At 36.1% G+C, this 13,984-nt stretch overlaps 1 protein-coding gene across 1 annotated transcript in view; it reads left to right on the forward strand.

Moving 5' to 3' along the window:
* Nucleotides 1-13,984, forward strand: part of itga8 (integrin, alpha 8) — an 81,075-nt gene that overhangs the window by 15,870 nt on the left and 51,221 nt on the right. The window contains exons 7-12 of the mRNA XM_060861647.1: nt 2,818-2,943; nt 3,441-3,485; nt 4,646-4,689; nt 5,353-5,409; nt 5,970-6,022; nt 8,862-9,067. Of these exons, the coding sequence (XP_060717630.1) occupies nt 2,818-2,943; nt 3,441-3,485; nt 4,646-4,689; nt 5,353-5,409; nt 5,970-6,022; nt 8,862-9,067 (531 nt within the window). The remainder of the gene's footprint in view (nt 1-2,817; nt 2,944-3,440; nt 3,486-4,645; nt 4,690-5,352; nt 5,410-5,969; nt 6,023-8,861; nt 9,068-13,984) is intronic.

Consider the following 13,984-nt stretch of genomic DNA (forward strand, 5'->3'; position numbering starts at 1 on the left):
ACTAGCAAAAACAGCTTAGCTTAATGGACAATAGGCTCTGAGGGTTTATGCTCTAATGACAGGCTGTTGATGGACAATTCTTGTATTTCTGTCATTACTTAAGCTTTAAGTTCCGCTTAATCCACCATAAAAAGACACATATGTATATACAGTGTGGATTCTCTTGAATGTAATAGTTTTTAATACAAGGATTGCTATTAAAACAGTGCCTGATTTTAAGAGTACCAGAATGTGACACTGCTCCGGATTTCATAGCAGCGAGTAACTAATTCAGAACAATATGGCCTGTGCGTGTAAATGTGTGAGCATGCAAGTTTGTTTGCACAATGATAAATACAGATTGTTAGCTAACTGCAGCCATGTGTGTTCGAACAGATGCGTGTAAATGATGCCGATCTGCAGACCCCCCACATTTCTCCTATTATTGTTAGGTATAGATATGAGAAAGAACAAGAAAATGGAATTACATTAACACTTAATATTTGACAGCTTTTCCATTGCAATTCCTTTACCTCATCCAGGTTCATAAAGTTCATAAATTGCAATAATTTCACAAAATGTCGAATTATTTGACCTATCAACCAAGGTAGATATAAACTCTACTCAGTATAATTAGGCTGCTTTAATGAATATCTTTAGAAGTTAGTTTTCAAGAGTTGCGGTGCTGGGGCTTGAACCCCACGAACCTCCGATCATTAACCTAGAGCCTTAACCACTTGAGCCACCACAACCCCAAAACAGCAGCACAAGAGATTCTTGGCTCACTCACCATTTTCCATTAATGTTTAACTTCATAGCAATAAAAAATTCAACATGCTACTATAATGGATGCACCAATATGCTGCAATTGAATTGACTTACAGAAGAGACTTGGATCAGATCTATGAGATTGTGGTAATGTTTTAAAGGTTTAAGCAGAGTGTACAGATGAGGAAGTGAGAGAGTAGTGTGTAATGTACGCAACTGTAGCCTTAGTAAAAGCACACCAACATGTCCATAAAAGCCATTAAAGTCAATTCTAGACAAGGCATCTCATAGTATAAGAATATTTTTATGGCATTAACAATACAGTTAAGCATAACCCATGACCATCACCCTGGAAAATATTGTGATCTCACACACACACTTAATTTTGTTGACACTTTCGAGCCCCCATCCTCTTCTCCTTTCCCATGCTCTAGCCATCTATCCTGACCTGAACTCAAAATTTCTGACTTTTTAAAGAGGTGTTTGCCCTTATGGAGAATAAAACAACAGAAATATGAGCTTTAAGATGGAGGGTGTTTCCCTTCATCGCACCTCCTCCCCTATAGTTTGTTCACCATAAATGTATTTTATTTTAATTGTATTTGACCTTCTTCGAGGCTCAAATTCATAAAACTGTTCAGAATTCTTTGCAAATTAAAGTTAAATTGGTTGTAAGCATTTTATAAACTGGGATTTTATAACCAAAGTATTACCAAAGTTACAAATAAAAATCAACCTATTTATAAAGCATTAAGGAATTTATAAGGGTTATAAAAATGCTTGTTACAAAAAGGCTTAAGGTTTATGTGCCCAGTTATTAAGCTTTATGAGTATGGTTTTCATATAAAGTGTCACCAGTATATATTTAGCAATTATGTACACACACAAATGTTTTTCTAAGCCTAATGATATGTTTTTAGCTCTGAATTCTCAGCCACTGACCAAATCTTTTTGGTTCATTCTGAACTCTGATATATTCAATTATATATGATTTTATCTGTGATGAATCGTTTCATCACCAAAAATCACTCTTCTATGACTAGCTCAAAGAACAGCGATTCAAATGATATGCACAGCAGATTTCTGAACCCAGTTTATCTTCCATTGTGTGGGAGGAAGACAAAATACAAGAACTTTGCTATGATAAGAAAGTATGAACACAAAATAAGCACAACAAAATTGCTCCTTTTTTGCATCATTCCCACAGTTCTCTTTGCAGAAACGTCAGTACTCTCTTTAACGCCAACCTAATCTTCAATAACGTCAATTTCTTCTACATTTTCCTCTGCAATAAAAAAAGTCACAAAGTCTCTCAGATTTATTTTGTGATGAGAAGAGATTTAAGGGTCAGATACACTTTGACAGGGATTACTGCATGAATGATTGTGTAGTGTGTGAGCATCATTTGAGATCACGTGTGTAGTGTACAGACGTCTACATCTACCGGATACCTGAATGCTAATTCTTTAAATGGTACAGAGTTTATAAGGTTTTATATTTCCCCATAAGTTCAAAACTTTTAAGTATATATTTCTATACTTGCCATTTGGTCCTCATCAAGACAAACACACACACTCACACACACACACACATGTATACACATACACACATAGAGAGATTAATGACAGGGTCCCATGGTAGCCTGCAGCCTTACTAATAAAAGAGAATAATGAGTTTGTCTAACCTTTAGAGGAGGAGGCTAATGTAATCTCTGTCTATCTCGCAGAGCAGACTTTTTCTTTGCTTCAAAGAACAGTTTTGCCAAACATTCAATTTACACAATGTTCTCTACCCCCCAAATGTAGCCAATTAGCCATGTCTTTGGCCAGAGTTAGTTTCTTCATATTACACTAAGGCTATGCTAACAAGGAAAAAGTCTTAAGCAGTGTGCATAAACTTGCTTGTATGGTTTCTAGCACTCTCTGAAATGCTATCTATATTAAGATATATCATATAGGCACAAGCAGCTTTTTTTAACAGCTGCATATACTCTGAGTACAAGCTTGAATTCTACTGTACTTAATGAGTTAACATGTGTGTGTGTGTGTGTGTGTGTGTGTGTGTGTGTAGGTCAAGTGATGACTGCAGGAGTTGCAGAAATCTTGAATGGCTACTCTTTGAAGGCAATACTCCGAAAGGTCCAAGGAGAGAAGCAGACGACAGCCGCCTCAGACGCCTATGACGATAGCTACTTGGGTAATAGAACGCTTTGTGTGTAGTTGTGTATGTGATTTTGTGTGCCATTGTGTGTGTATGTGTGTGTGCATGTGCATGTGTGTGGTTGTCATTTCATGTAGCAATGACATCTTTTTAATGATGTGTTGACTGCAGGTTCTGTTTTTATAGTTATTATGGAGTTATTGGAACCGTCTTACTCTAATTACATGTTTGTCTTATAGGATGTTGTTGGTCATAAATAATGTTAAGTTGAATCCTACTATAATTTATAAAAAAAAAAAAAAAATTCAGGGCAAAAAAAATCACCAGTGGTTCCGATAAAAACAATATAAATAAAATCAATACTACAAGCATACTTAATGTATAACATGTTTAATGTATAACATGTTAGAACATGTTTAATTGTTTAATGTATAAATTATTAGATTATGGCTTTTGAAAACTGAATTTCCTGTGTGTGTGTGTGTGTGTGTGTGTGTGTGTGGTAATCACTTTATCTTTCTTCTGTTTGTCAGGGTACTCTGTAGCTGTGGGAGAGTTCACCGGTGATTCACAACAAGGTGAAAATTCTGTTCATTTTTCTGCTGGTCTCTTGGCCTCAGAGTCAGAGAGAGAGAGAGAGAGAGCGAGAGAGAGAGAGAGAGAGAGAGAGAGAGAGAGAGAGAGAGAGAGAGAGAGAGACCCCACACACATGGCTTTGTTATTGCAATGTATTTCATAGTTGAAATAAATAGTTTGTTTCTTGTTTCCCCAAATGTAGTCCATTAGCCGAGACATGTTTGATGTTCAACATTTGCTTCTTTAATTTTATGCTGGAGGCAAATGTAGCTAACATTTAGTGGATGTCTGTCCTACTCCAAATCTGTCCCATAACATCTCCTAATCTTTTTGTAAAAAATCAGGAATAGTAGAAATTTACTTTATTGTTTTTTTGGTCTGTACTCAAAGCTTCTGGTGACGTCCGCCAAAATCACAGATAATTAATTTTAATGATGAAATTATCACATGCAGCAGAACAACTATCTTCCTATTCTTCTCCTATTCTTTGTGTGCATGTGTGAGTGTGTGTGTGTGTGTGGCAGGCTTTGTGGGTGGTAGCATTTCGGCTTCATTGACCGTGTTCCGCTTTTGTAATGCTGCACAGCCTCAGTACAAATTATACTGCACTTCCTCAGCCAATCAAAGCCAGAGTATCACCAGACCATGATCACATGCTGTCACTTCTTCTGTCTCACACACACACACACACACACACGCACACACTAATTCCTATCACCGAATTTATCCATCAGCAATCTGCCTTCTTGCTGATTATTCACTTTATCTCTCTGTTTTTGTGTCTGTCTCACTCTCGTAAATATTTATATGAGAATGAGTGACTGTCCTCACCTTACTGTTTACTCTCAGATAACAGAGATAAAGCATCCTGCAGTGTGTGTGTGTGGGTGTGTGTGTGCGTGTGTGTGGGTGTGTGTGTGTGTGTGTTATATAGAAAAAGAATTAAATCTCCGTTATGCACATTTAACACACCAGGAATTCATACCACTAGGCTGAACATATTCTGCACTCTGGAATTGAAACAAATTTAAAATAATAATAATAATAATAATAATAATAATAATAATAATAATCTCAAGTGTAGAAAGCTATGGTGTATGTGTCAGTCTCCCAAGTGTGTTTATGTTCTATATATTTATCTAAGCGAAGGTTTTCTCCACAGAGTTGGTAGCAGGAGTTCCACGAGGAGCGCAGAACTTCGGTTATGTAAGCACAAACTACACTATTTGTTTCTCTCAAATTTTATCTCTTGCTCTCATTATCCTTTAGGGGTCAAAGGTCATTTGAACCAGACGGGAGAGAGCAGGCACAGCTAGGGTGTGGGTGTGAAAAAGGAAGTGCATGAAGATATATACGTGTACGATATGAGTGAGTTATTGACTCCAGGAAGGCGGCAATGTAACAATGCTAAGAAAATATCATAGCCTGTAATCACGTGTGGTGTCTTGAACTTAGGTTAGAATGTTGATGAGGACGGTGTGTGAAGATTTCATGCCTTTCATATGGAAAAATACAGGTGTGTTATTGTGTTAGAGCCAACATGTGTGTCTAGGTAAGTGTCAGTGACCCTTCTTCAGCTCATCTGGATGTTATTTTAGATTTTGTTAAGGAATCCCAGACTGGACTGTACTATCAGGGGTTTGGGAAGGGGGGTGCACATTTTTAGATCTGATTAAATTCTAGGAAAACTGACTTCAGGTATATTAATCATCAGTTTGTATTTTCTTTTTAGGTAATTGATTTAGTTTCATATAACATTTATATACAGATCCCATACAAAGTTTAACATATGCATCGTTTACATCACTTTTAACTCTGGATGTGGATCCATCATCACAGGAAAGATTTACATTCAAGTTTTTTTTTTAGGTTGCAGTGATAAACTCCACAAGTCTCACCCTCATACAGAATTTTACCGGAGAGCAGGTCAGTGCATATCCTCCATCCTTTATCATGTAATGTGACTGAAAATATAACAAAATCTCTTTGATCATGGGTCTTGTGTACAGTAGGAGAAACACTTTGTTACTATAGAAACGATAACATCTAAAAACCAACACATTATCATGACATCACATCGCTCTTTCCGAGCCGTACCGGTATACGAAAATAATGCACGTCTTTTGACCAATCAGATTTGAGCATTCGCTTGCGCTGTTGGAAGAAATTGTATGCAGAATTTTCAGATTAAGCAGAATCAAGAATTCAAGAGCAATATGGTATAAAGAAAAAAATCATACCAACTGCTTAAAATACAGCTTTTCTTTTTGATTAAAAACGTTCCCTGCAACTGTAAATGAATAATTTCTACTCCCTAAACATATATAATTCCAATAATACCTTGAATGCATCCTATATTATATATCCTATTTTATTTATACAGTACCTTCTATTATATATTATATATGTTGTCTAACCAGTCTATCTCATTGAGAAAATTCAGTTACAGGTAACACAGCAGTGTTTTTTTGTTGTTTTTTTACTAGATGGCTTCATATTTTGGTTACACTGTGGCCGTGACCGACGTTAATGGAGATGGGTGAGTTTCCTTACGCTAGCTGACACACAAAAACACACAACAGCTAAATGATGCAGGTGCTGATTCCCACAAGCTAATCTACCAAAGAGTGATAGATCAGCCATCAGCATGACCCCAGTGAAATGTGCCACACTTACCGGATGATTTGATTTGAATGAAAAGTGTGTATTGTGTTACTGGGTGTGTGCAGATTTCAGCCTTTTAGACATTCAGGTGGAGCTCAACTTCCTTATTCTATTAGCTGTGTAACCTAAAGATCTGATTCATCTCACTTCTGAGATGGAGGTAGGTTTGGAGTTAACCGTGTGGACTTGTTTTAGTTTGGGTTATTTAAAAGCAGAATACAGGTTGATTCAAATTATTGAGTAATACCAGCATCTTTTGCCCTGTTTTCTCCCAACTTCTTCACTTCCCAATTTCCACCTATATCTCAACTGTTATATTTCATTCTTATCTTTTCACCTTCTTTTCTTCTCATTTTCTTTTTCTGTTTCTTCTTTTTCATTTATGTTATTGTTCACTTTGGTGTAGTCTTTCTTCATTTTCATTTCCTCTTATTCCTCTTATAAAATGTTTCTGTTCCTGTCTCTTGTATTTTCTCAACTCATGTCTTCTTGTTGCGATATGAGACTCGTCTTTTTTCTTCTTTTCATCTCTTCCTATCTTCAGTCACTTGCTTCTCTCCATTATTGCTTCTTATTACTATTTTTTTCTCAAATGTGTTGCTCTTCTCTTCTCTTCTCTTCTCTTCTCTTCTCTTCTCTTCTCTTCTCTTCCAGTGTTTTTGTTTCTCTTCTCTCTTTCCACCATTTCCTATGATCTCGTCTCCTCTCTTCTCTCCACTCCACATTGACCCCAACATCTTTCTTTCCTTCTTTTCTGTCTGTTCGATTATTTGGAGTAGAGGCATTTTGCTCCCTATGCTCTCTTCCTGTGTTGAGTCTGTGACTCTCTCAGTGGGCTTTGTGGACAGACACGGCTGATTACCCTGCGGTCGGTTCTCATCTCTCTTTTATACTGAAGCTGAAAATGTAGTGTAGTGGTGTTTAAATTTTACAATTTGCCTAACTTTAACCCAATCCCTGTGTTTACACCATGATACTATGCTTCTACTCACACCAACATACCCAAGAGCATACAGTGCTGAGCACAAAAGCCACTAAACGGGAAGTCGGGATGAAGTGCTATGCCAAGTATACGGATGTCTTGTACTGACAGCCAGGGAAATGGACAATTTGTTGGGGGAAAACTGTTGTACATAGTAAAGGCACATGTTTGTTTTTCTTTGGTATCACCCTTTAATCAGGGTGGAATGTCACACTGTTTGTTGGGACTTAAACCACAACAATAGTCAGATGTGGTCCAATAGTTTCATTCGTTCAGCTTCAGCTTTGGAATAGGAGACGTGGAAAAAATTCTTCATTGGTTTACGGTATCAGTCCTGGCTATTCTCACAATCTTCAAATGTGCAGCAAAGTTTGGCATGCCTCCATGTCAACATAAATAACCTAAAGCTTTTTAATAAGAGATCTCCATAAAGACATGATTTAATAGCTTGATATTTTTTTATTTTTACTGGTTATTTTATACAGCTGAAGTCTCGGTTCAGGATGAGGAGTTATTGGTACTGCACTCTTATTTTTTATTACTCTCCTTTCCTGCTTGGAATATATTCAAAAAATCTAAGAAAGAACAGATTTTTTTGTGTGTGTTTGTGTGCTGTTAATCTTTCCATAGAAAGCCTTTTTAGTGTTAGTCTTTATGTTATGATAGGCAGGTTTCTGTGCTGGATGTGTATGTTTGGTGTAACACAATGCCATTACCTGTATCTGTATAGTGCTCTAAGAGGTAGTATTGCAACTGTAACTGGACTTAAACACAAAAGGATAAAACGAGAAGGGGACAGAGTGAGTAAAAACGATGTAGAAATGACAACAGTGTCATCATGGTGTGTGAATTCCTCAACCTCAGCTACATCACTCCAGTTACATCACTACATCACTCCAGTTTCTTGGTTGTTCAGTTTTTGTTGATATAAAAAAAAAAGAATGTTCATGTTGGATTCTAGCGGTAACCCAAATACATCTAAGTAATTCTCAAGTGAAATTGTAAATTTGATCAGCATTTATGAAATTAAAGTAAAAGCATGGCCTCAAAAAGGATTACATTTCTCAGTTCTTTTATTCAAGACTTGGTCTTCCATTCATTTGGACTCAATCTTGATCTCAACCTAAGGCTTTAAAAAACTTGAAGGCAATTAAAGACTTGACTCAAGATTGACTTGACTCAAAGTCTTGACTCAAAGTCTTGACTCGATCTTGGCTACTCGTGGTCTCAGTCTTGGCTACTCTGAGTCCATTTAGACAATTAATTGTCTAGATAAACAAAAATTGTCTAGAATAGTACATATTACATTGAAATATAATGCTAGTTTGTTTATTTAGTTAGTGCTATTCAAATAGTGCTATATTGTTTCCACTTTTAACACTGGTGTTACATCACACAGACTCAAATGACTGTAGAACAAATGTGGCAGCAATCTTGCATACGTACGTATAGTTAACAATGAGTATAAATCAGCCATAAAAATATTCCCTTAACTTGACTTTTTGTGGTCTTGTGGAATCCCTGCCCCATTGCACACCAGTCATCTCAACCAGATGCACTATGAATCTTTTTAGCAAGTTTTCTCAACTTAGTAATTCTCCTTTTATATATTCAAACATATTATCTGTTTATTCAGAATTTTGTTATTTGGTTGCATTCCTACTTTTTGCAATTTAAATCTCCTTATAATCGGAAATGATTTTGAAAGCAAAATAATTCTTTATCTCTTCAGGTTGGATGATGTTTTGGTCGGAGCTCCTCTGTATATGGATCGGGAGTTTGAGAGTAAGCCACGAGAGGTGGGCCAGGTTTACCTTTACCTACAGGAGGATACACTGCTCTTCTCACCTCCCATTACACTCACCGGTATACATCTGTTTGGACGCTACGGTAGCGCCATCGCTCCTCTTGGAGACATCAATCAGGACGGCTACCTAGGTAAGTGTATGCACGTGTACGTGTGGGTGGGTGGATGTGTGTGTGTGTACATGTGTGTATGTGTGAGGGGGTGTGTTTCTATTTTTGGATGTTTTTGGTAGTCCTTCATGACAAAAGGCAATAGTTCTTTCTCCTCCTACACATTTCCTGATCTCAGGCCATGTTTAGTCTTGGGCAAGGAGGAACTCCTATTCTACTGCTAATATCAATCAAGATTTAGGAGTTTATCTAGTGACCCAGCAACCCTGTCACTTGTTTCCTGTTAGGACAAGTGGTAACGTGTGTGTGTTTGCTTGTCTTTGTACAGAAAGGAATATTTGGTTTCATTAATGTGCAATTCAATAGATTAATTATGGAGTCAATTATCACACAACTTCACATGTTGTTTGTGTGTGTCTGTGTGTGTGTGTGTGTGTGTGTGTGTGTGTGTGTGTGTGTGTGTGTGTGTGTGTGTGTGTGAGTGTGTGCGTGTGTGTGGGAATGAGGTCCCCTGCCCGTGTGGAGACATAATGTCCCAAAAATGACAGAATAAACAAGACGTTTATTACCCTGCGGAGATATTATGTTTCTATGAACAGATAATACAGATTCTGTGTAGTAATAATAAACATATGTGTGTGTGTGTACTTGTAAGAGTGTGTATATACAAGTCTGTTTTTACTGTGCAGATGTGTGATAAAGACCTTCTGTTGCCGAGTTCAGCATGTCCTCTGTTTTCACATTTGTTCTTGCTGTCCACAGTGTGCACACTGTGTCCTTATTTGAGTTTGTCCTCCTGTTTAACACTCACAAAAAGATTGCATTTTTTCATCTGTAACGTACCTCAGCTTGTGTTATCAAATAAGATGCTCCAGTAAATGAAATATTTTCTCATCCTCAAATTCCACACTGATGTTCCATGGCTTATCCTTATTCAAACTTACGATGATAGCTATGATCCTAATTATGTTGTGTGTTGACACGATTTGTTTATACTTTGATTAATTTGATTGGATGCTAAACCATGGCAGTTTAAGAGATATTTATATAGCACACAGTCATTGGTTGGATAAGAGAAGAAAGCACCTTTAAGATTTGTAACAAGTAAAGCTAAGGTCTAAATAAGGATTAAAAAAGTAGCTTTCAATTAATTAAATAAATAGGTAAGAATAGTCTATATTAATAATACTCATGTAAATTGTATGCCACAATAATGCTTGAGTATAATAACAAAGAATAAAATAAAGTATGTTTTATTTATAAAATTCTCCAGCCGTCTAAAAGTAACATACTTTCTGAGCATTTGTCTCTCAGGCTTAACCACACCACATAATTAGTATGAGACAAACTGTGTGAGGTTTCAGCTTATTACTCCTGTAAACAGTTTTTCTACGTTTTATAAGCAGGTCCAATTAAAGCTGTTAGCAGTTTGCCTTATGAGCTCAATTTAAAACTTCAAATTATGTTCTATTGTGTATTCAGGCAAGGTGTGCAGTAACTTGTCAGGAATCCATCAATAACAGTGCGCTTTTTGTAAATGTCAAGAGGTCAGGTGGACTACCAGGTCATCAGGGTTACACAAAAATAAAAAATAAAACAAAGGCATAACATATAGGTATTATATAACATATATGCATATATATGTATATATAACATATACATAAAAACATATAGGTTACAAACAAATTAGGAGAAGGTTTGAACCAAAGCATTTAAACTAGACAAAACAATAAATTGTGGATCATATAAACATAAGCTGTTTTAGTCACATGCACATGTACAATATTTGCAGTCTTCTGTGCATATTCATTGTCATACCTAGTGTGTGTGTGTGTGTGTGTGTGTGTGTGTGTGTGTGTGTGTGTGTGTGCATGCTTGTCCTGGTAAGGAAAGGAATATTTAGCTTCATCAATGTATAAGTCAGTAAAAATTATCTCAAAATCTAGTAAGTCTGTGTGTGTGTGTGTGTGTGTGTGTGCGCCAGTACCCCTGTGTATACACATTATGCCATGTTACTGGAATGAGAGGAGATGAACATTTCCGGAAGGCATGAATTTAAAATGTGCATCTCAGATACTGCCAATGTCTCACACACAGTTACACACTCAAATCTCAAAACATCATTGTGTGTGTGTGTGTGTGTGTGTGTGTGTGTGTGTACGCACATTGTCCATAGAGCAGATGCATCTGAAGTAACCAAATACCTTTCGATTTGTGTAGCAAGAGTGCACTAGGGATTAATTATAGTTTATGCAGCTTTAATGTTTGGGATGCTGCTCTGAAATCCTATGTAACAAAGCTCTTGGATAAAGTATGATAAATCATTTCCAAATAAATATTTGATGTAGATATCAATGTGAGCCAATTAAGCAGCTCATGGTAATGCCAGTTGTTATGTCTGTACTACAGTATGGGTACATTTGTATTTAAAAAAAAAAATAAAAAATTTTAAACTTTCACTGCATCTCTTCTATATATTTTTTATAGAAACAGACATTTCCAACTATTCTTTAATACCAATAGTATTATCGGTTATTAGTCTTAAACCATGTTCATTTGCACATAGACATGAAAAGCTCTTGGTTAAACAAGTCCACCTGAATATATACAGTTGTAGAAAGGACATTATTTATAATCTTATTCTCTGGTGACACTCAAATGAAGATGAATCCCTTTTGAGTCTGGTTCCCTCTCAAGGTTTCTTCCCGATATCGTCTGAGGGAGTTTTTCCTCTCCACAGTTGCCTCAGGCTTGCTCATTAGGAATTAATAATATGTTTGATATTAAAACTTTGTCATTTTGATTTTAAAATTTTATATTTCTGTAAAACTGCTTTGAGACACAGTCCAGCGTTAAAAGTGCTATACAAATAAAACTGATCAGCCACTATTCTAATGCAATAAATATGTTGTCAGAGTGAAACAAACCTCACTCTGCAGTCTGAAGTAATTAATGTAGCTGCCAAATACACTTCATTTAAAATTAGCGAGAAACCATTATAAAGAACAAGCTCAATAGCCCTTATTGGCCGGTTAAATGTATATAATGCTAAATAAAATGTACTTAATTCAATTCAATTCAATTTTATTTGTATAGCACTTTTAACAATGGACATTGTCTCAAAGCAGCTTTACAGAACATAAGAAATGTAGTACAAAAAGTTCAAGATTAATATTAGACTTGTATTTAAATGTGTTTGTATTTTTCCATAATGAACAAGCCTGAGGTAACTGAGGCGACTTTGGTGAGGAAAAACTCCCTTAGATGGAAGAGGAAGAAACCTCAGGCTTGTTTATTAGGGATAAATACAAACACATTTAAATATAAGTCTAATATTAATCTTGAATCTTTGTATAAAAATTTGTATACAGTAATATTGACTCTTTTGTAATTTTTGCAATAATTCTTATGTTCTGTAAAGCTGCTTTAAGAAAATTCCCATTGTTAAAAGCGCTATACAAATAAATTTCAATTGAATTGGATTCCATGTCAACGCTCAGCCAGATATTTATTTTGGTCATCTGGCATTGCGAAAGCTGCAGCGTTCCATAATATTAAAACAATTGTCAGGCCGGAAGAGGAAATAACCTGGGCACTGATCCCAAAGCGTGCCAAGTTCAAACTAAGCCTATTTATAGCTTCATTTTTTGCTCACACACACATAAACATATATATATATACTGTGTGTATATATACACACAAACACTAACCATGTGCTTCCTTTTCAAGGAAATTAAATTGTTTCATGTGGTGATGAGGCTAGTTTGTTAGGCCTAATTAAACCTTTTTCAATTCTGTTGCTGTATGCTTTGCCCAATTGAAAACGTTTCCACAGCCAATCTTTCCACATCATATCGAGCCTTTTGGTACCCATATAACCCTTTTTTCACCAGCCCTGTGTTGGAGAATAAGCAGAACTTTACATCGAATGCATAATGATGTATAATGAATCAAATCTGGGACTTTCTTAAATGTTAAAAAAAAAACAGCAATGCTAATGATTACAATATGTTCTAAATAATTTAATAAGTCCTTTTCTGATAACCTCATCCTCCAGCTCCTTATATCACAGTTTTTTTTTAATTCTGGCCTTTCTGGTACATCATCTGAACCAGTTTTTCATCATCAGAAGGTTGGGGGTTCAAGACCCTGCCCTTCTAAGCTGTCTCTTAATCCTCTCTGCTGCAGGGTTATCATGGCTGACCTTGTGCTCTGAACCCAACTTCATAGTAAGCTGGGAAATGTGAACAAATAAGTATTTTTCATTTGGTTCTCATGATAAAAAATGATTATGGCTTTCTGTTTTTCTCTTTTCTATATTCTTTTGTTCTTTCTGTCTCGCCCTCTATGATCTCTGCTCCTTTTTCCTTCTCTGTTTATCTGTCTTACTGATCCTCTGCTTCTCTGCCTTTCTGATCTTCCACTCTCTGAAGGTACAAACACTTGGCACTGATATACAGTAGTAACCTCAATGCTGCCATTTGTGTATTCAGATGGAGGAAGAGAAACATTCTTACATTATTTACAAGAAATATAATTCCAAGGAAATTCCACCTGAAAGACTTTTAATCTTTCAGTTCTTCCAAGGCATCCACAATCTATTTTTTAAAGCTCTTTAATCGTCTTTCCAGACAAGATTTTCACTTAGGTTACAGTTTCCTATATTACCAAAAATGCTGTTTGACTACCAGGCCATTAGGATTTATTAAAAATAATGATTTATATATACATACACTTTATAAAAAGAGTTATTATAAGTGAACTGATTGCTGTGTGTGTGTGTGTGTGTTAAATGTAGGTTAATGGTTTTTACAGTGGTGCTAGTAAAGCACTCAAAAGAGATAACTTTAGAGATATGGGTCACTTGAAGTAGCCGATTTATGAGTGTGTGAGCAGATCTGAGTATCCATTTAATCTCTTTTACTGATGAAAGCCATG

This window comes from Tachysurus vachellii, chromosome 25 (assembly GCF_030014155.1).
Source record: "Tachysurus vachellii isolate PV-2020 chromosome 25, HZAU_Pvac_v1, whole genome shotgun sequence".
In the NCBI taxonomy this organism is placed as follows: domain Eukaryota; kingdom Metazoa; phylum Chordata; class Actinopteri; order Siluriformes; family Bagridae; genus Tachysurus; species Tachysurus vachellii.